Source organism: Diuraphis noxia, unplaced genomic scaffold (genome assembly GCF_037042655.1).
Source record: "Diuraphis noxia isolate RWA-SAM2 unplaced genomic scaffold, SU_Dnox_SAM2 contig0003, whole genome shotgun sequence".
NCBI lineage: Eukaryota > Metazoa > Arthropoda > Insecta > Hemiptera > Aphididae > Diuraphis > Diuraphis noxia.
Window position 1 is genome coordinate 78,476,741 of NW_028301713.1, and position 21,056 is coordinate 78,497,796.

Consider the following 21,056-nt stretch of genomic DNA (forward strand, 5'->3'; position numbering starts at 1 on the left):
TCCTCAAAAATATTATTCTCTATTGTTATTGTAATGGGTAATTTTACTCTAAGATTTGGTACTCGAAATCATAAATAAATAAATAAATACTATTGCGTTAATACGTAAATTCTGCTTCGTTTGCTAAATAATGATGCTTCGAGTTCTCTCTATAGCTACTAGAAGGAAAACTTACGGAAAACTTAATGTTGTATTTTTAATCCTTGATTATAAACAAACATTTTTTTATGATTTTTTAACTTCAAAATTACTTGCAAATTTTCGCGTTTTCGACAGATTTCGTAAAAATTTGAACTATAAACATAAACGTTTATAAAAAAAATTGTGAGTAACAATTTTCAAATTTTTTTTAGCTACAATAAGAACAACTCATAAGGAACGTTGTATTAAATTTTCAAGTTTTTTTGGTCATCCAAAATTGTTTTACCGACACTTCAAAAAAAAATTTTCTCATAAAAATCGAAAATTTCAGTTGTCTAAATAACTCAAAAATTTTTTTTAAAAATTAAACTGTATATAGATAACACTAACATAAACATTTGGTGAAAATTTCAAGTATTTATAGCGATTAGTTTTTGAATTACAGCCATATAAAAAAATCTATTCGGTCGAAAACTGGTTTTGCGTAAAAATTCTCGTTTTTCTGTCATTTTTTTTGTTTTTCTCGATTTTTTTGAAAACTGTTGGAAAATGTTTACTTTTGACCTCTATAATGCACCAAATATATTCACTTTGACATCAGAAACCACCCCCAAAGTTTTAAATTGAAGCATTATTTCGACTAGTTATGCTGTACTCAGGCACAAAAAAAAAAAAAAAACACACACATCATTGTAAAATACTAAAATCAATACATTCATCACTTCGTTCAGAATCTTAAATGAGTTAGAATTATATGGTATTTATTCGTTATTAAATAAAAACTGAAGTCTTTGTTATGTTGTTCTATTGCAAACCACAGTTATTAACTGTTCAATGAGTTTTTCTTTTCTTAAATTAATTTTCTCATGATGGAAACTTAACATACTAGCAAGTAGCAATACATAGGCCATTTAATCGGTCTTCATCCGTCGTAGACCGAAGCCAAGTTTTAACTCTTTGTAAAGTGCTAAATGACCTTTCGGCTGTACAACTTGTAGCTGGCAAAGGTATAGAACAATTTCTAATGCAATTATAATACCAGGGAAAAATATTTTGCTATGTTCTAGTAAATCTATTATATGTCTATACTTTGGCATTTTTTTTTTTTGCCATAAACTATACCAACTTTCACTTTCAGCTAACAGATTTTCAATTTTATAAAAATTATAAATATAAGTAATGCTTTTAGTGTACTCTTGGTTTTTTTCATTATTGTTATAGTTATCTAACAAGTGATAGATGTCGTATGCGTATGTGTGCATCGGCCATCTTACGGACTAGGTGATTAATAGCAATTCACAGAATTTAAACGTATTTAATTTTGCGCGATTAATGTAATATACGTTATTTTGTACGCCTTAAAAGAATTTTTTTATTATGATCAACAACTCCACACACTAAAGTAAAAATATCGATGAAATATTTATTTAAATTAAAACAGAAGTTAAAATTCAACATTCTTTTTGAATTCCAGAGATGGGCAAATGGGCAAATGCCCTGTCTTGCCCCCCCCCCTCCGGGCGCCTATGGCTGATATCAGTGATATCCTCTTAACGGTTCCTTAAATATGATTTACTTGGCCCACGATGGCACGATTGGTTATTAAATTAAACAAATGTTGATAAAACCCGGTATAAGTAATTTAACTTTTCAATAGAATTACAATTGATTATCTGGCCATTCAGACCAGCCTGATGTAGAGGAGCTTTGAGTGGACTGTAATTGTTTGGTTGGGTTCACAAGGTTCCGACTTCCCGTTGGTGTAGGTCACGATTAAAGATAATATTATCTTTAATCGTGGTGTAGGTACAGGTCCTTGTAGAACCGCGAGTGTTCTGTAGTTCTGTCGCATATTCTAGAGCAGTGTAGTTTTCAACTGGTATGCTGCGTAGTGCGTATTACCTACTCAGTAGGCCCTCTGTCTTATTGAAATGTGTGTCGCCAAAAAAATGTTTAGGTATTTGAATTGTATATTAATATTATTATTATGTTATGACGTGAAGGTGAAAAACTAAAAACCACTTATAAAAAAAAACAATTGTGGGGATAGACATTCTCAATTTACACATACCACTATACCAGGCTTATATAGGAAATTATTACTTTTTCAAAAATTTAGCGTTTTAAATATCGTTATTCTTATGAATAATAATAAAAAAAAAAGGTCCTCATTATAATACTAGCGTCTCGGAAACGATAATTGAAACCCTCCATTCTATATTGGCTTCGTGCGAAATATTCAAATCGGGTAACTTTTTTCAGACTGCGAAAACAAAAATGTTTATGCAATTCTAACAGATTATTAATTTTAAATTTTTTGAGATTTTTAAAACGCAGTCATAAAAAAAATATTATTGATTTACATTTTACGTTCAACTTCTTTAAATTCGACTATTAACAACTTATGATGCACCTTGCATGAAATTTTCAAGTTTTAGTTAAGTATTCATAATTTCTCATGGATCAAAAAGACTCAAAATATTTTAACCTTTACATCATGTATGGACTATTTTCAAAAAAATATCTGGGTGAAAGTTTATAAGTATATAGTACATACATTCATAGTTTTTGAGTTATACCTAAAAATCAAAATTGATTTTGAAAAAAAATGTTCATTTTTCATTAATTTAAAAACTAATGGAAACTTCTTACTTTCTTCCTCCTCCCAAAGTATACCAACTATATATAGTACAAAATTTCATAATTTTAGTGTCTCAAAAGGGCTGCTAAGGCGATTACAAACAGTAAAAAAGCACACATTAGTGTAAAGTCAATGCATTATTCTGCTATGCTTAGATTCTAAAAAATATTGTGTAATATTTCTAGAAATTTCATAGAATTCAAATTATATACATCTATAACAGTAATTTACTCAAAATCTACTGTGCAGCAGAGCGGTACCTACTTACCCCCAGTCTTTTTTGTTCAGTTTTATTCGGATTATTTTTATAAGTAGGTGACATTATTTTTTTATCACAAAGTACTAATAAAGTCCAAAAAATATTTTACTGTTAGGTGTAGTAGATACAGGAAGGATATAGATAATTTAAAAGTTACACATTCATACTTCAGAATCTAAAAAAACATAACTTTTTAGAAAACCCAAATTTTCTTTAATATTAACAAATGATACATAAAACATTACAATATTAAGATGGCGTTACAATCACACGTGTTGTCTCCATTTTACAAGTACATAACATGCCAAATTTTATACATTTATTTATATATTTATATATTATACTTCAGCTCAGATCACATTAAGCTCTGTTAGTTAAAAAAATTAGAGTGAACTGACCATTTATAAAATTAGAAAGTAAGAGTAATATTTAACTACCTCATAGGGTCTTTACTATATATTAATTTTGAAACTCTTACTTTTTGATTTTATAAGAGATCAATTCACTTTAAATAATAAATAAACAGAGCAAAACATGATCTGCTGAGTGTAGAATCTGCTAAGTTACACACTTGTAAGAAGCAAACAACACATGCAGCTATCACATCCTCTTAATATTAGAGTGAATTGTCATATTATCAAATTTGTGTAAGAATATTATCTAGTGAATATCATAGTTATTTTAAATATTTTAATTTTGAAGAGAGTTATGCTCATTTTAAAATTTACTAGCAATTTAATATTTTTAAATGTTTAATATCTGAGATTCACTACATAATATCCTTACTTGAAAATTTAATAATATGACAATTCATTCTTATATAAAAATCTAAACAGTTAGATGGATTATTCAGAACGTACATTTTGCCATACTAAGCTTTTAATTTTAACACACAGACAGTGCAGTATTACTATGTACTGAAGTCCTGCTAAGACACCTACATACGCATATATACGTAGATGAACGTAAGTGTTCCTGGGGCATATGATTTCGCCAACACCGATTATGTTGTGTAGGACCTCGATAAGACGATAACTGAGTAGAAAGCCAACCTAAGAGACTTTTCCCATTATCGACATTATCGTAACAATGGAGATTAATTATATGAAATTGTAATAACGCAAAAATAAAAGAAAAGTTAATATAATAAAAATAATACTCTAAAATAAGTAATAATATAACTAAAATATTTAAGTTAATACAACTATTATATAACTAAGGCTCCTGCCAATAGTTATATATTACTAGATATAAATATTCAAATTGCGCTATTACCTTCCTCCTAATCGTCGGAGGGTTCTCGAGGTCGTGATTCGAGAACGATCAAGTACACCGTAGTAATAAAATATTAATTATTAAATTATAAAAATCTAATAAATACAATATAATATATGAAATTATATAAATATATGAATATTGATGCGCATGCACTTTACCTTATTCGCAGCTGTCTTTGATATGCAGTTGACGTAATAAAATAAATAAAGGTTTTTTATTAGACACTCAGATTAAAGAAAAACAACACTTTTAAATTTCGATTTTAAAAAAGAAACGGTCCAGCTGTCGCTCGCAATGTCTGGTGTTGAAAAGTTTTTAGGTGCTCCTGCACTCTTGAAGTTGTTTTAGTTTTGGGTGGTACTCATGCACTCGAGAGTGGTGCTCATGCACTTGAGAGTGGTGCTCATGCACTGATGGAAGGAGACGACGTGGTCCAGCCAGCCAGGGTTGTAGGTTGCTCCACCAAAGGCCTCTGCGTTTCCAAAGACTTAGCATTGTCTTTGGCAACAGAGATCCTCATTGGACCATCCCCTGCTCTGGTGGCACACGAAATAGCTCACACGTGTTGTGCCAGATAGTCACAACTACGTATAAGTTCCCATATGATTAAATAATACAAATCGTTCCTTTCATCAGTGGACAATGGTGTTTTTTTTGTTGGATTTTAACTGTTATCTGTGTGCGACAACTTGACTGTTATTTATTTTATTGAATATTTAAACAACATACAATCATGATATGTGAGCATATCATTACAAAATATTGAATACGAAATTGTAACGTTGACAGGCTCACCTGGAGATGATTAATGTAATAATGACCTAATATGGCATCGGTTTATGGAAATTATGTGTGTCGCGAATAACAGGATGTGAACCGAACGGCCGCACGAGGGTGGAATGCTGCAATATCCTAATGATACGTGTGTACCTACGCAGAGAGTAGGACTATATAGGAGAGCCCCGAATAGACCAAAATCAGACGTGAGCCACCAGATTCAGTGCAACCACCCACACCAGCCACCATTCCAAATTAATCATTTGGACTTATGTATATAATAATATTTATTCACATCGCAAGCAAATAAATATATAATAATTAATCACAAGTCAAGTTGTTATACTTATAACTTATTTCACCCAAACCATCCACTTCAACACAAGATGTTCGTCCTCCTGTATGCTGGGAAGCTACAGTATGTTCTTAATGATACTATTAAATTATAGAAAGGGATTACAAAACTAATGCATAAAAAGAAGATGGATATACTAATATAATTGAAAATAAAAAATAAAGTTAAATCACTTATTTAATGTGTATTTAATAGACACAAAAAAAGGATCTAACACAAAATTAACATAGTGTAAACATTTTCTATACATAAATGCTTACAAATCAAGAAAAATAGTATAAAATAACTTAACAATCATATAAACCATAAAAATTTGTTTTTACCAATAATGAATAATTTTATACAATGATGAAATTATAATATAATTTGTAATAATTAAATAATATCAAATTATTGTAACACATTTTATGTCGGTTAGTAAAAATGTTTAGTAGTGTTTAATTTTGTGTTTTACTTATACAATATTACATATTTTAGGTATATCATACAATGCTGTTTATGTTGAAATATTAACAAGTATTTAAGTAAACCAAAAACAATAAAAATATGAATGTATTATTATAATTATTAAAAATAATAGTGTATAATGAACATAACATAAAAATGAAAAGATCATTTACACTCAAATATTTATAAAATACCAAAAAATATGCATGTAACCATTAATTAGTAATTTTTAAAGATTACTTTGATATGAATCTTTAAGTTAATTTTTTTTATTATATAAAATTATATTATTCTCTACTTATAATTTTAGGTATTATTTTATTTATGAATATTAATAAAAAAAATATATAAACAATAGATACTGTAAACAAAACACAAGTTTACACTATTTACACTTTTTTGAAAATAGGAATTTTTCTTTATTGTAGTTAAATGCAACTTTTTTAATAATTACTCTTATCATGGAGTAATAGACATGATACTTATTTATTTCAATTGTTAAGGGGTAGTTACTATAAATTAAAAATAATGGTCATAATTAAAAAAGCTACAAAACAGTTATGTCTACTAAAATTCCTAAAAGATTCTTTTTAGTAAGAATATTATACAAATATTTTTTTATAAATAATACATTAATAATAGAATTTACAGAGCTCATTATAAAGTTAAGTTAAAATTATTATTTATCATTATTTTGTCCATTTTCTAAATGTGATTGAACATGTACTTTAAGTTCATCATCAGACTCAAAAGACATTTCACAAACATGACATAAGAATATTACAGTATCTGGTTTATTCATCAAATTATATACACACTCACTACATTTTGCTGCATATCTCAAATGCATTTTCATATGCTGGACATACTTATACCATGTATCCAATTCTGATGAACATTCTTTGCAAATGTATGGTGGAGGTTCACTATGATTTTCAGCTTTGTGTTTGTTTAATGTAGATTCATTATTTATCATAAAACAGCTAGAGCATGGTGGTTTAGATGGCAAAATATTCTCTTCATTAGATTTTGGTAACCTTAAAATGGTATAGTTAAAATTAATCAATACATTTTTTGAAAAGCCAATTAGTAAACAAAATATAACATTAAATTAAAGATCAACTGGGGAATCACATAAGTTTATTATTAATTAGTATTTTTTTTATGATAGTTTTCAAATAATATAATCTAGATCCTACGAATAAGGATCATATTTAATTAAAAGTTCATATTTAAATGTATAATTGATTTCCTTAATGATTAGAAAACAAGTAAAATTGAATATGTGATACTGAAATTCTTTAGAAATCAGGATAATTTAATAAAATATATTATATTAGGTGTGATGTTAAGATTAATTTTATTAAGATTTTATTCAAGAAAATAATTTTAATACTAATCAAATAAATAGTTACCTTGCAAAACATTTTTTACAAGACATACATTCAATAAGCCTTAGTCGACTTTGAAATTGCATTGGAAGTATATCTTCTTCTACAAGACCAGCCTTGATAAGGGCATTTTTCCAAAACAAAGGACCAATTAATTTAGCTTCATTAAATTGACCAGTAGAATTTTTTTCCAGAATTAATGTTTCTAGAAACTTTTGGTATTCTTCAGTGTAATAATCTGTTAGTTGTTGTTTTCTTTTTCTAAGCATATTTTGTATATCTTGTCTTGAACTTTCAATTGCTTCTTGAACAACATCTCTTTCACTTTTTTCTTCTTCAGCCTGAAATAAATTATTAGTTAAGTTAAAAAGTTACAAACTAATAGTTTTTGATTAATTTTTTTTTATTTTTATATTACATCTAAATTAACATTTTCCAATTCTCGTTGTTTTTTTTCCCATGCTTTTTTAGCAAATAAAGGACCAAATGGTTCACTATCTTTTCTAAACTTTCGTGAATTAAGTTTTTTCTTTTTATAGTATGAAACTTTAGGATTAAAATCTTCATCACTGTCAGATGAACTAGATTGATAAGGTCGAGGATTATGGATAGACATTTTATTATGTACATCCATATAATGTATATAGTAATTTTTTTCGCCAACAATAGTTTTTCGACACAGAGAACAAATCAATGTTCTTACATTGTTATGACTTTTTAAATGTGTTCGAAAATTTGCTATATGACGAAATTTACGATCACATACCCGACAATGATGAGGTTTTTCTCCTGTATGGGTTAACATGTGTTCATTGTATGACAGTTGACTTTTACAAATTTTTAGACATTCATTGCATCTGAAGTATTTTGATGGCTTAATTGAAGATTGAGGTAAAGGTTCACTTATACTGTTAATGTTACTATGATGAAAAGTATCATCATCAATGTGAGTCCGCAAATGTGCATCCAGATCAAATTGTGTATTGTATGACACATTGCACATAAAACATGAATAACATTCATCATAAATTTCTTCTGTTTCACTTTCTGATTGATGATTTTGAATTGGATAAGTTTGATCCATTATTTTACCTTCCATCTGTAAAAGAAATAATTTCAGTTGCTTATACAAAATATAGTTAAATATACATTTTTTTTATTCAAAAAAATAAGACAGTACCAAAAACTTACATTTCATACTTTGTCCGGCTTTATTAAATGTGAAAGTTTAAATGGTAATTTAGTAAATACAAAAAATAAGTAAATTCAAAGAATATTGATTAATTCAGATTTTGATTTATAGAATTCATAAAAAATTTCAAGTTCATACAGGTTACAGGATGTTTCCATAATAAATTCTAGATATTCATTCTAGTTCACTCATGTTTAGCTGATATGTATTATTGATACTACTCTAACCACTGCGAGTGAACTAAACACTTGTCTTGTTATTCTTGGAAATTTTTAGGTAAACTAAATTTTAGTAAGAATTAATTTTTTCTAAATTTAAATACATTTCTGATGACAGTATTTTATTCTTAGCAATTATATATATATATAAAAAAAATAAATAAATAAATATATTTTGAATGAATAGTAAATTACCCTATGTTAATCACTACAATTTAAAACATCTTATTAACATATAAACAATATCTTGTTGGAAACATGTTAAAATAATATATTAAAACAAATTCTCATGATTAATAATCGATTTAAAAAAAATTAATGACGTTTCTGTAACTTTATCTTAACAGACATAAATGTTCTGTATACATTATACTATGTAGGTAATATACAAAAGATATTTTACCGAATCCTCGTTTTTCATATTTTGAATTAGGCTTTCGTCATAGTCATATGAATTGGGAATATCGACATCTGGAAAGTCCATAGGCTCGACCTTAATATCATTTAATTCCGTTTTGTTAATCATATTAAAATCCATTGTGTATACTGAAAATATAAAACCTTTATTAATACATTATTAAAAAAATTATATAGTTGTTTAAATAGCGTGGACATATAATATTATAATTTATAAAATATAAATGTGAAACACGTAAAAGTGATAGTTATCATGCTTGGTAGTAATTTCAATTCTACGATGTCTATCCATTATTAGTTATTATCAACGCTTACCAGTTTATAAATGATCTGATTCAGATTTTTTTCAATGCTGATGTATATTAAATTAATGTATTAAAATGAAACATTTAAAACAATTATTATTTATTATTTAACGACGACAAGTTTAAATACTCAAATAATATTCAGTAACGCCGGGGATTCATTTTTACTTGAATTTTGGATGTTGACCGTAGATTACAGAAAAATGCTTTGGTGTAACGGTTTTATAAGCTCTTTGGTTGACCAAGGAGAATATGAACAGAGTCGAAACATCCATCGTGCCAAATAACATTTACTGCAGCTGCTGCAGGCTGAATGATGGTGCACTTCACGAACTTCAAGATATTATATTAGTAAAGTTCGTGGTGCACTTCTTCGATTTACTGATAACACGAACCTACTACAAATCAGTAGGGCCATATAAGAGAAATAAGTTAATGTACAACATCTTTTACCATAATTTTGAATTATTGTATCAATTAAATAAATATTTAAAACCACGATTAAAGATATACAGGTTAAACATCGATTCGGCCCATGGTATTTTGTATTTTTCAAGACCGTCAATTAACCACAGAACAATTATTCAATCTGAGTCTACAAATCAGCTGTGGAACTACTTGATTGGCGCCATCTAGCAGAATTTAGTTGGAAACTTAACAATCCAAAACGTACTTTAATTTGTAACATTTATAACGAATCGTTATAATATACATCGGATGTCCCGCAATATACAGATATACTTTTCTAAATATCGGTTGAATACATTTATCGCTAAATTGCGCCAGTCAGTAGTTCCACAGCTGATATAGGGATTCAGTTGGACCACAGAACAATTATTATAGGTTAGAGTTAGACGGTCTCCTTATCATGATTCGATGTGTAACCAGTTGTATAATCTCAAATCGTGTTTAAAACATAATATTATGACAGTGTGTACTGTACTTTGAGCGTCATTGCTAATGGAATCCAAAAATCATCTAAAATGTTGTATAGCTTTAATTAAAGATATGGATTAGTCTTATTCAGGCTTATGTTTATTAAACCTACTTGTATTTTTTTAAACTTTTAACAGATAATCATGTGAAGCATACAAATACTTCTCAAATGTTTTTTGAGAAATGTATTTTAAATATTTTTTTGTGTATATTATTCCAGAATACTAAATTTGTTTTCTCTTTTTCTGTATTATTATTTACTAGTCAAGAAATAGTGACTCTGTTACACAATTTAAAAATATTTTCCTGTGTTACATCACCAAGACAAGGAGGAAATACATTATTTTAAAAATAAAAATACATTTTTGTCTGTGGCCGGAGTGTTAATTCATTTATTATAAAGTTATTATTTGTTTTTTTTTTTAAGGCTTCATAGTTCAAACGAAAAACTACACAAAACACAAAAAAATGATGTAAAAAAAAAATTAAAAATAGGTTTAATCATTAAAAACTTCAAACTCAGCCTGCATACAGCGTATGTTAAGCAGCAAAGCAGTTGTAAGCCAATAACAGTAATAACACTATAGTCTATAAGTCTATAACAGTAATTCGGTACGAAATACGAACTACGATTACGACGAACGGTGTCAAAAAAGCAGTGATGCGTTGTTAATAAACAATAATTTCTTATAAAGTCTTATTTTCCCTATTCGTAGTGACACTGATTTGAGGTAGGTTTTGGTTTTTAGCATTTTCGTGAATTACATGGGCCAATATCTATTAATAACTTAAAAATTGTTAAAGTATTTAAAAATGTTTATAAAGTATAGAAATATTAGGAATTAATAAAATAAACATTTGGTTTAAATTTCAAGTTTTTAGTTTAGTACGTTTTTGAATAACATAGATATAATTTTAAGTATGCAATTATATACAAGCGTGTTTTTACTTGCATATAGTTGTATATCCCCAAAGATTGTCTCTCAAAATAGAAAGGACGACTTATTTGTTCTAATTTCCTCAACTGTTTTGAACCTCGTCAAATTGTACCATCATATCACTTATAATATTTATCAGTCAGATTTTTTTATCTTGATACTTATATACAGCGATGATTCAGTTTCTCCGATATCTGACGAATTCTTTTTCTTCATCCCAGATTAATGCATTTCTTTTAAAAACAATCTCCCACCTACAGCTTCATCCTATACGGCAGAATGTTTTGCCATCGTTGAAGTGCTCCAACTCATTTGCACCAGCTTATAACCCAACAAGTTTATCATCGCCACAGACTCACTCTCTTGCCTAAAATCTCACTCGTCCAATGTCTTAAAATCACTTCCAAATTAGAAATATTTTATTGTCTCTTATCCATAAAGGCTTTGATATCCATTTTCCATGGATTCCAGGCACACAGGCATCTTTGGTAAGTGAAACCGCTGACTTCTTGACCAAAAATACAACGTTATTAAAACTCCCACCCAATAATCTGATTCCTTGGTCTGACTTCTGTCCCATACTCAAATATCGTGTCCACCGTCTATGGATTGAATCTTATAAAAATCTTCCACCTCATTTTGTCACTTGGTACAGAACCTTAAACCCTACTTTCCCATCTAAGCTATGGTTTTATAATCTAATACTATCTCGTGAAGTAATTAGCTGATTTTCCTGCCTTCGTTTTCAACACTCCATTCTTTCTTCTTATTCATTAAATTATCCCTAAACGATTCGTCTCTCTGTGTCTTTGATCACACTCTAGTCATCTGTGATTTCAACCAAATCCTTTTCTACTGTCCCTACCTTGTGAACTGAGGCACAACGTCCTTTTACCTTTTTTTCTTCCCTTAACATTCCTTTTAATCCCCATCACATACTTTCCTCCCAAACACCTCTTATCATCATTCAGGTATTTCAACTATCGCATTCATTTTAAATTCTGGTCTTTTTGTATAAAATCGTTCTGTAAATAACAACTGTCGAGATTAATTTATTGTACAACAAAGTTTTAATAAAAAAAAAAAGATTTATTTATTAGTGACGATTTATTATAATGTATTTTTTTTTAAAATTGTATAATGTTTAACTATTAGGATTACTATGATAATATTCTGGTCACGCCAGGAGTCAAAGTTATATTGTTGATGTTTTGTTTTTTATTTGTCTTGAACTTATGGCGAGCGATGAAGCTAAAATAATTTATGTTTGTTTTTTGAATAATGCAGAGGATAAAGTTTTTCATAGAGCTTTTTATAATATTTACAAGCACACTTTTGATTGGCCAGCACATCAGAATGTTAGTCTAGTTAAGACAAGATAATTTACGACTGCCCGTGATTTTACATATTCCTTGTTCTTCTATGCTTCATCGTGTAGAAGGAAGTAATCTCAGTCTCTAATTATATTGTATGTTCCATACTATATTTGATATATTTCTTCAAGTTGCGTTATTGCATTGCTGTTATAGGTATGTAAACTCAAATTTTTTTATAAATCTATTCGATGTTAGTACTTACCTATATAATAAAATAGGTAACTAAATTTTAATGTGCTCAGGCTCTTTTCTTGTCTGATTTATTTGTTTTTATTTCATGGAAGATAATTGGTTATTAATGTTATATTGTTACATACTAGTTTAATACCTACGTAATACTAGTAGAATTATCAGTCATAATGTGTGTTTATAATTTTATATATTTATATGCTAATTCATTTTAGAGATAGACAGCACAATTTTTGTTACATGGATCAAAATTTAAAATACTTAAAACTAAGTCAATCCAACATTTGAGGCATAATATTTTATTGTCATCTTCATTTGTTTCCTAAATTTTTAACAACATTTAATCGGAAAATCACTGTTAAGTAATTGATATCTAACTCTTTATTTAATTTTGTTGTAGATAGGTGATTTATATATATGTGAATAAATACTGGAAATGGATTCAAAACAAGAAAAACAATATATTTTCAATATGAAGCTGGCAAGAACTACTTGCTTGTATCAAATTTTAAATCCAAATTCTACTTCATTTTTTGGTTACAACATATATCACATTGTTATTGTGTTCTTTGGATCATTCACGTTCGCCATATCAATATTGTTTCCAATTGGTTTGCTATATTTAAGAAATGATATAATTGCGATTATGTACTACATGGGATGCGTAAGCAATTTCCTATTATCCTGTTTCAAAATGTGTAATATTCTCTATCATTCCAAGGATATATGGAATTGCATTGACGTTACAAATTTTAATTTTATTTTGTACAAACACTATGATAAAAATGTATTTAAAATCTGGCAAACACGATCTTTACGAGTTACGTACTTATATATTGTAATAGCGTTATTCGCTTTTTTTTGTTGGATTTTCAGTCCATGTGTTATGAATAAATCTATTATTACTATTAGAAATATTGATGGTTCCTTTAGCAAATACCGAATGAATATTTTTAATTTGTATTTAATAGCATCATATGAAACGTATAATAAGAACTTTTATATATTTTATGCTATTGAAATAATAGTTAGTATTTGCTATGTATATTTTACTATAGTATTTGATGTTCTTATGCTTTTGGTATGTTTTGCAATATCTTACCAATTGGAAACAATTAGTAATACAATCAAATCACTTGGACACGAAATATGTACATGGGATAATATGACGAGTGCGTACGATGTTTATTTTCTACTATTTAATATAAAATATTAAGTGTAGGTAATTATAATACAAGTATTATAGCATAATAGGTAGTCGTATGTTCGCATAATATTATAGGGAATATGTTTTTGTATTTTTGTTGCGATCAATACTATCGATATAAAGATTTATTTTACAAGGTATTAGATAATATAAATTATTATTATTATTATTTTTAATATATTTTGTGATAATTATATAATATTCACAGAAACTAGTAATTCAATACAGTCAAAGATGAAACATCACATAATATATAATGATTTAATAACGATAATGACAGACCATCAAAACATTCTAAAGTGAGTGATATTTTCGTTTATAATTTAAAAATAATTTCAAATTTATAACTATCGCATAGTTCCAATAGTTCAAAACAAACTACTGTTATGGGTTTTAACTTAAAAATATGACGAGCTTAGATGAAATTTAGCGGAATTTAATTCAAAATTAGTTAGTTTCTTAAAAATATTTTCTTAATTATTTGTCTTGTTTCTATTTCTTACAGAAAGTTAAACGATTTTTATAACATATTCCGGTCAATAACGTTAACTCAAATATTTATAGCTTCAAGTTCACATATATTTATTTGGTTTATTGCTGCAATGGTATGACGCTTAACTAAATAACTATTCTTAAGTGTATATTACCATATTCTAGTATAGTTTATTTTAAGAATTCTCTAGCAGTTATTAATGTATCTAAAAAATGTATTATGTGTTTAGCCATTAAGTTTTGTAAGTATTATATTTTGTACGATATTTTATCACTTTATCATGTCTCCTTTTTAAATTATGCCAAATGAATTAAACATATAAACAAACAATATTATCTATCGTTACAATTTTTTTTATTGTGGAATGATAATATTTAAGAACAGTAAATATTTTTATGAAGTAGAGAATTAAATCGCTTATTGGGAAGTCTCAAAATTGAAGAATCTATATAGTCAGATTTGGAAATGGTCGATTGAAGGAGATCCCTCTACCAGTTTCGTTTTAAACGGATATTTTTAGTGTATCTATAATAAACAGTGTCGATTGTGACAGGCATTTTTAAGTTTCATAGGTTAGGTTATTCATTAATAAAACGTTTGGACGAATATTTTTATATTTTATTTTTGAAGATCATAGTTCGTAATAATTTTCGAACTGATTCAAATAAAGATTTTCTAAATTTAATATCTATTATAATAATATCATTTAAAATACGTGTCGATGAAATGTAGGTAATAAACACTAAATATTAATGTAAAATTTACATTTTTCAGAGTTTCGATGAAGGCGATAATGCAGATTCAATATTGTCTTTTAAGCTATTCATCGTACTCCCTCTGATAAATTTTCAATTATTTATGACTTGTAGTTTATTTGGAACTATAAATGAAAAAGTAATTATTAAGTTGTATAATATTTTCTTTTACAATTGTTTTATTGTAAAAAGGTTATAATTAAAATACGAGTATTTAATAGAGATTATATTATTATCAATAAATATTATATATATATATATTGATAAATTTGATTTAATCTAATTAATGTTTTGATATTCAGAAAGATTCAATCATTTTTGCATTATATAGCAGTAATTGGACTGATATGGACTTAAAAAGTAAAAAGTTGATTTTGTTTAATTTGATGATAAATAATGCCAACCAGTTAAAAATGAAGTTTACAATTACCAAAATTGTTAACTTCGAAATGTTTAGTCATGTAAGTATAACAATAACGAAAAAATATGTGATTAAATATTATGATTTGTTTTGTATCTGCATATAACTATGAAAAGTTACTGGAAAGTTGAGATTCGAAAACTATAGTCTCAAAACTATAGTGGCCTTTTTAAGCTATTTATAGGCATTTAAAATTTTTTACTTATGTTGTGAACATTTTGATATCTAGATTTAAAAGCTTGAATATTTAATATAAGTTTGGATAGTTATAAGTTGATCTTTATTGCACTTGAATATATCATAAATATTAAAGTCACATTTTTTTTAGAAAAATCTTTGAAGATCAAATGTTGAAATAACGATTTGAAGCGTGTTTCCGTTTTTTTTTTGTTTTAAAGTATTACAATAAAGTAGTATTGTACATTATTTTATTCCTATACCAATTGGTATAAGACATATTAATCAATATAGCTAGGTACCTATTGGCTATCAATTCAATAACATTAATTATTTCATTGAGTATTCTTTTTTACGATGTATATGTATTACCTATACGGATATGGTTGAATTGCCTTGGCCACTTGGGTTTTTTAAAAGGTAATGGTTGTACTTGGGCTCAAAAAAAATATTTCAATAAAATTATCATGCATTTTACACTCATTTTCCTTCCCAATTACAGGCTTAGGAGAGTTAGGACTGGTTAAAAATGATTGTTTTATACATCACATAATTATCACAACATTATAATTATTATATTAGGTACTTATTATATTATTATTATAACTATACATTTTTCACAACCGTCAAATTTAATTGTGGTTATAATTCTAATTTTTTTTTTTTCATTTCGATCATTTTTTGTAGTAATGACAAACTGTATTCAAAAATTCTAGCCTGGTAATACGTTTTTAAGTACCTACCTATATAAGTCAATATATTTTTCAATATTATTTTTTTCTGGTACCGTGTTGTTGTTGGTCTTGTGCCAGTGTTTTGCATTAAAACATAAGTATTGATTTTTAATTGTGTTAAAACATCAATTAATACAAATATATTTGAATGTAGTGATGAAAATCATTTATTGAACTTCGCATAGAAGGACTCGCATGCATTAGTTGTTCTTTGACTAGATCCAAAATCCAAATATGAGGTGGAAAAATCCTTTGTCAGAATAATTTTCAACTAAATAGTCACTGAATTCTTGAACAGCGTAATTTTTGACAAAAAGTGCAATTCGATCACTACCTGATTTTTACCCGGGTGCAGTTCAACCATTATCTTTTCTCAATCCAAGTGCAATTCGACCATTTATTTGTCGCTAATAAGTGCAATTCGACTATCCCGACCTATACATACATAATATCTATGATTATTTTATCATTAAAAGTATTAATGTAAAGTAATATAGTCAATATATATACATCAATATATAAAATATACACAATTATACAATTATTTTAACAAAAATGTGACATTTAAGTTTTTGATTAATAATTGGGTATTGACGTAGATATAATTATTATGTTGAGTAAATTTTTAAATTTAATACATTATTTACATTATTTTTTTCACAGACGATGCGCTTTTGTTATTCAATATTTTCGATGTTAGTTAATTATAATAAAAACAAAAAGAATTAAAATTTTGTTTTGTTATTTATTTTAAGCTTTGTTAAAATATTACTTGTTAAATAATATTTTATTATTGTTATATTTGATCAATTTAATTTTTAAATGTAGATTATTATTTTTGAAATTTCATATTTAGTAATTTAATTATGTACATGGATCGCAGTTGGTATCTTATGTATTATATAATTATGTTAATGGTTTCTTTTTTGCATTATTTTATTTGTACTTAGAACATTTTTTTGTTTGCCACTTTTTTTTTATCATAGATATAAGCCTAAGTCTAAAATTTTATGATTATAATTATATAAACTCTTTGATGATTATCTAAACTTTAAAGCTATAATTTGTTAATATAATATCATCAAGTGAAAACTCTGGTAAAATTAAAGAAGATTCTAATAGGTTTAATATTTGTTTTCATACAAATAGTTTAAAATTAAACACTTATAGTTTGAAAACTATTAAAATATATATACCTACCAATGTTGTACTTTTTAATTTATTTTTATTATTAATGTTAATACCTATTAATCAAGTCCATTTGATGTTCTTTTATTTGTATAATGTATTATTATATTGTATATTATGCACTGTACTCGAGTTACACGAATTGTTAATTCCTAGTCACTTAATTTATAACCATAAACCTGCAATATTTAATTGACTTTTAAAAATGTCATGTGTGTCTAATCATTATACCTACATACATATGTCATATATTCGACTAGCTTTGATTTCTTTTCTCTATCCACTATAATTACTGTTTCATGTTAAATAAAGTTTAAAAATTGATTTATCGTTATTTTTAAAATGTTTATTAACTATTTGTCCTAGTTACAAAAACTGTTATTTAAAGCCTTAAAAATAAGACGGAGAAAAAAATTCTTGGTTAGTTAATAGTGAATGTAGCATTATTAATTAATGTTAACAGTGATAGCGTGATTAAAATATGTTTAAGTGTTTCACTTCATTACCCATTTTTCATTGCCAGTCAAATTAAAGTTTCTACCTCATTATAAAATCATGACTGACTGCAGTAGTGCTATAAGAATTAAAAAATATGAATATATCTTAATGACCTATTTAATATATAAAATAGCGGGCATGTTTCAGTTGAGGTTATGGGTTTTTTAGAATTTAATTATTAAATTGTTTATTAGTTGTATAGTTAAGTATCTACATATATAATACATTATAATATTATTGGGTAAATTACAATATAATAATAATTGATAGTATCAATAATGTGGCGGACACTTGGAATCCACAGAGCTTAACATAATGTCAACTTCATTAGACTAGACATATATGATAATTCGCTAAGAATATGAACTATGTTTGAAACACGAAAAACACTTTCATTGCCTAACAATATATTATTATTAATAAATTAACAACTTTTTTGTGTAACTTTTTATTCAAATCAATAAATATGAGAAACCTTTGATTTGTTTTGTCTATTGTAGATTAAATTACGAAAAATACTAGGTGAAGTAGGTATTGACAGATACTTACTTAAGTAAGCTACACATACAAAAATATAAATTTTAGTCATGACTCATGATCACGAAAACTAATACTAAAATCTGAATAAGTATAGTACCGATTACCTATGCATCATAATTTAAATTTAAAGTATACAATTTAGGTTTATCAACATATTAAAAAGATTTTTATTTCAATATTTTATCTTTTATGTTGTAAATTGTTACCTCCAACGAATAATAATGTTGTTTTGGATGATATCAGTTCGAAATAACAATGTTTAAAAATAATGAAACAAGTTTTAAAAGTTAAAATGCTTTATTGTTTGTAGTTATTATATTTATTTTGTATGAAGAATAATATAAGTCTCCTCGTAGACCACGAGTGGTCAATACAGTGGTCTACAATGATATACTTTTCATTATTTTAAAAATTAATGAATTACGTGGGTATTTTTTTGAATATTTTCCAACTGATATTATATTAACAAATGAGAAACCTTTTATTAAATTTTCAAAGTTTTTGACTCAACAAATATAATTTTATTGACATTTTAAGAAAAAAAAAAAAATTAAACTGAAAGTGTCCGTAAATAGCTTAAAAGAAGTCAAAATATTTTCAAAATTAAATGGTGTGTATAGAAAATGCTAATTTAAACATTCAGATAAATTTCATGCATTTACGGTAATTTGTTTTAGAGTTACACTAAAAACCAAAAACGATTTTAATTAAAAAAATTCCAGTTTTTCCTTAATTTTTTTTTACTTTCTCGGTGCTTTTGGAAACTACTCTTTAAAGTATCTAATTTCGTCCAAATTAAAAATTATAGTATCTATAAAAAAAAACTGTGCTTATATATTTTATTGTTTTTTTGGTAACATTATGCTCAAGTTATTTTACGAGTAATTCTTATTTTGCAATTTTGATGGTTTTTGTTCAAAGTTTAAACGTTTTTAAAAATAAAATAGCCACGGACCGTTTGTGTTTAACATATTTTCACATTTTTAATTTGAATATTTAAACAACTAAATACAATCATGAAATTATGGGTGGCACCGTTTTCGGCCAAAATAGACCTTTCCCTTTTCGGCCATTCTGAAATGACCGTTTTCGGCCAGCACACTATTTTAGTCACCAATGAAATATTCTTTTTTATAAGAGAGGAGAAATAACACGAATAGAATTTATTTAACATATGTGTTATAACTAGTGTTGGCCAACGATATAATTTTCAATATCGATATCTTATTTTTTCCCCCGATATCGTATAGCGATATCGGAAAAATACCGATATCGATATCGAAGCATATTAAAAATTTAAAACATTAAAAGTATAGAATGCATATTATATTATGGGTGTATTGAAAGTAGGTATATTAAAAGTATAGAATACATATTGTTTTAATATTATATTATGAGTGCATTGAAAGTATATTAAAAGTATAGAGTACATATTGTTTTAATATTATATTATGAGTGTAAATTAATTATTAATTAACAATTATATATTATTTTGTATAAACTGAAAAGTATCCAATGTATTTAATCAAAAAATTATAACGAAATAACGAACGTAATAATTACGAAAATAATTACGACGTCTCACCGCGAGTTAACAACCGATACTGAATTTAGATTAAATTGTTTGGTGTGGTGGTTATTTCTTTGGAACATATTAATATCGCCTCGTATCATAATGTTCACGCCTCGCGGGGTCGTGTTGTTCCCCAGGTAATATTATCAAATATAGTTTCTTTTATTAAATATATGTATGTTATTTGTACGGGGTCGTTGGGGCCAAAATACGATTGCATAATAGCATGAGATTCGGAATACAGTCGGTCGGCACTCTGACTGTCGATCGTCGATAATAAACGCTGCAACGGCGGGCAAGTTTGACGTCGGGAGGCGTACATGAGCTACCAACCTCCCGCCGACTGTACCGGCCGGATCTATGTATTATGTAGAGCACGGGTCAGACTGGTGCACAGAGCACCGGTCGCAATAAGGTACACGATAGCTACAAACTTGCCCAATCGAACTATTCTTGGTGACCCGTGTGTATTCTGCGAAGAGTATTTATGCATAATGCATAGACCTTATACTCATAGACGGAGCAAGCTAGTAGTTCCCGCGGTAATCGGTGGCTGCGCTGCACATGTTGTTTCATACTTCTGCGCATGTGCGTAGGACAAACCAGGTTG

The 21,056-nt window shown here is 27.2% G+C and overlaps 2 protein-coding genes across 4 annotated transcripts; one reads left to right on the plus strand and one right to left on the minus strand.

Annotated features, from left to right (window-relative positions):
- Window positions 1-6,151: 6,151 nt before the first annotated feature.
- LOC107171899 (uncharacterized) lies at window positions 6,152-9,758 on the minus strand. 3 transcript variants are annotated; one of them, XM_089224240.1, is made up of 5 exons: window positions 9,432-9,758; window positions 9,103-9,245; window positions 7,708-8,388; window positions 7,314-7,630; window positions 6,152-6,935 (listed from the first exon to the last, which is right to left on the minus strand). In XM_089224240.1, exons 2-5 carry the CDS (start codon window positions 9,235-9,237, stop codon window positions 6,578-6,580), a joined length of 1,491 nt encoding a protein of 496 aa, XP_089080366.1. In that variant the 5' UTR covers window positions 9,238-9,245; window positions 9,432-9,758; the 3' UTR covers window positions 6,152-6,577. The 3 variants fall into 3 exon arrangements, with proteins under 3 accessions (XP_089080366.1, XP_089080367.1, XP_015377643.2); XM_089224241.1 differs by lacking the exon at window positions 9,432-9,758 and having other exon boundaries at window positions 9,103-9,363; XM_015522157.2 differs by lacking the exons at window positions 9,103-9,245; window positions 9,432-9,758 and adding an exon at window positions 8,481-9,057.
- A 2,837-nt stretch (window positions 9,759-12,595) lies between these two features.
- LOC107171897 (uncharacterized) lies at window positions 12,596-17,376 on the plus strand. Its single transcript, XM_089224267.1, has 7 exons — window positions 12,596-12,824; window positions 13,261-14,036; window positions 14,283-14,366; window positions 14,573-14,672; window positions 15,335-15,454; window positions 15,618-15,776; window positions 17,311-17,376. The coding sequence occupies exons 2-7, from the start codon at window positions 13,297-13,299 to the stop codon at window positions 17,374-17,376; spliced, it is 1,269 nt and encodes a 422-aa protein (XP_089080393.1). The 5' UTR covers window positions 12,596-12,824; window positions 13,261-13,296.
- Window positions 17,377-21,056: the final 3,680 nt, after the last annotated feature.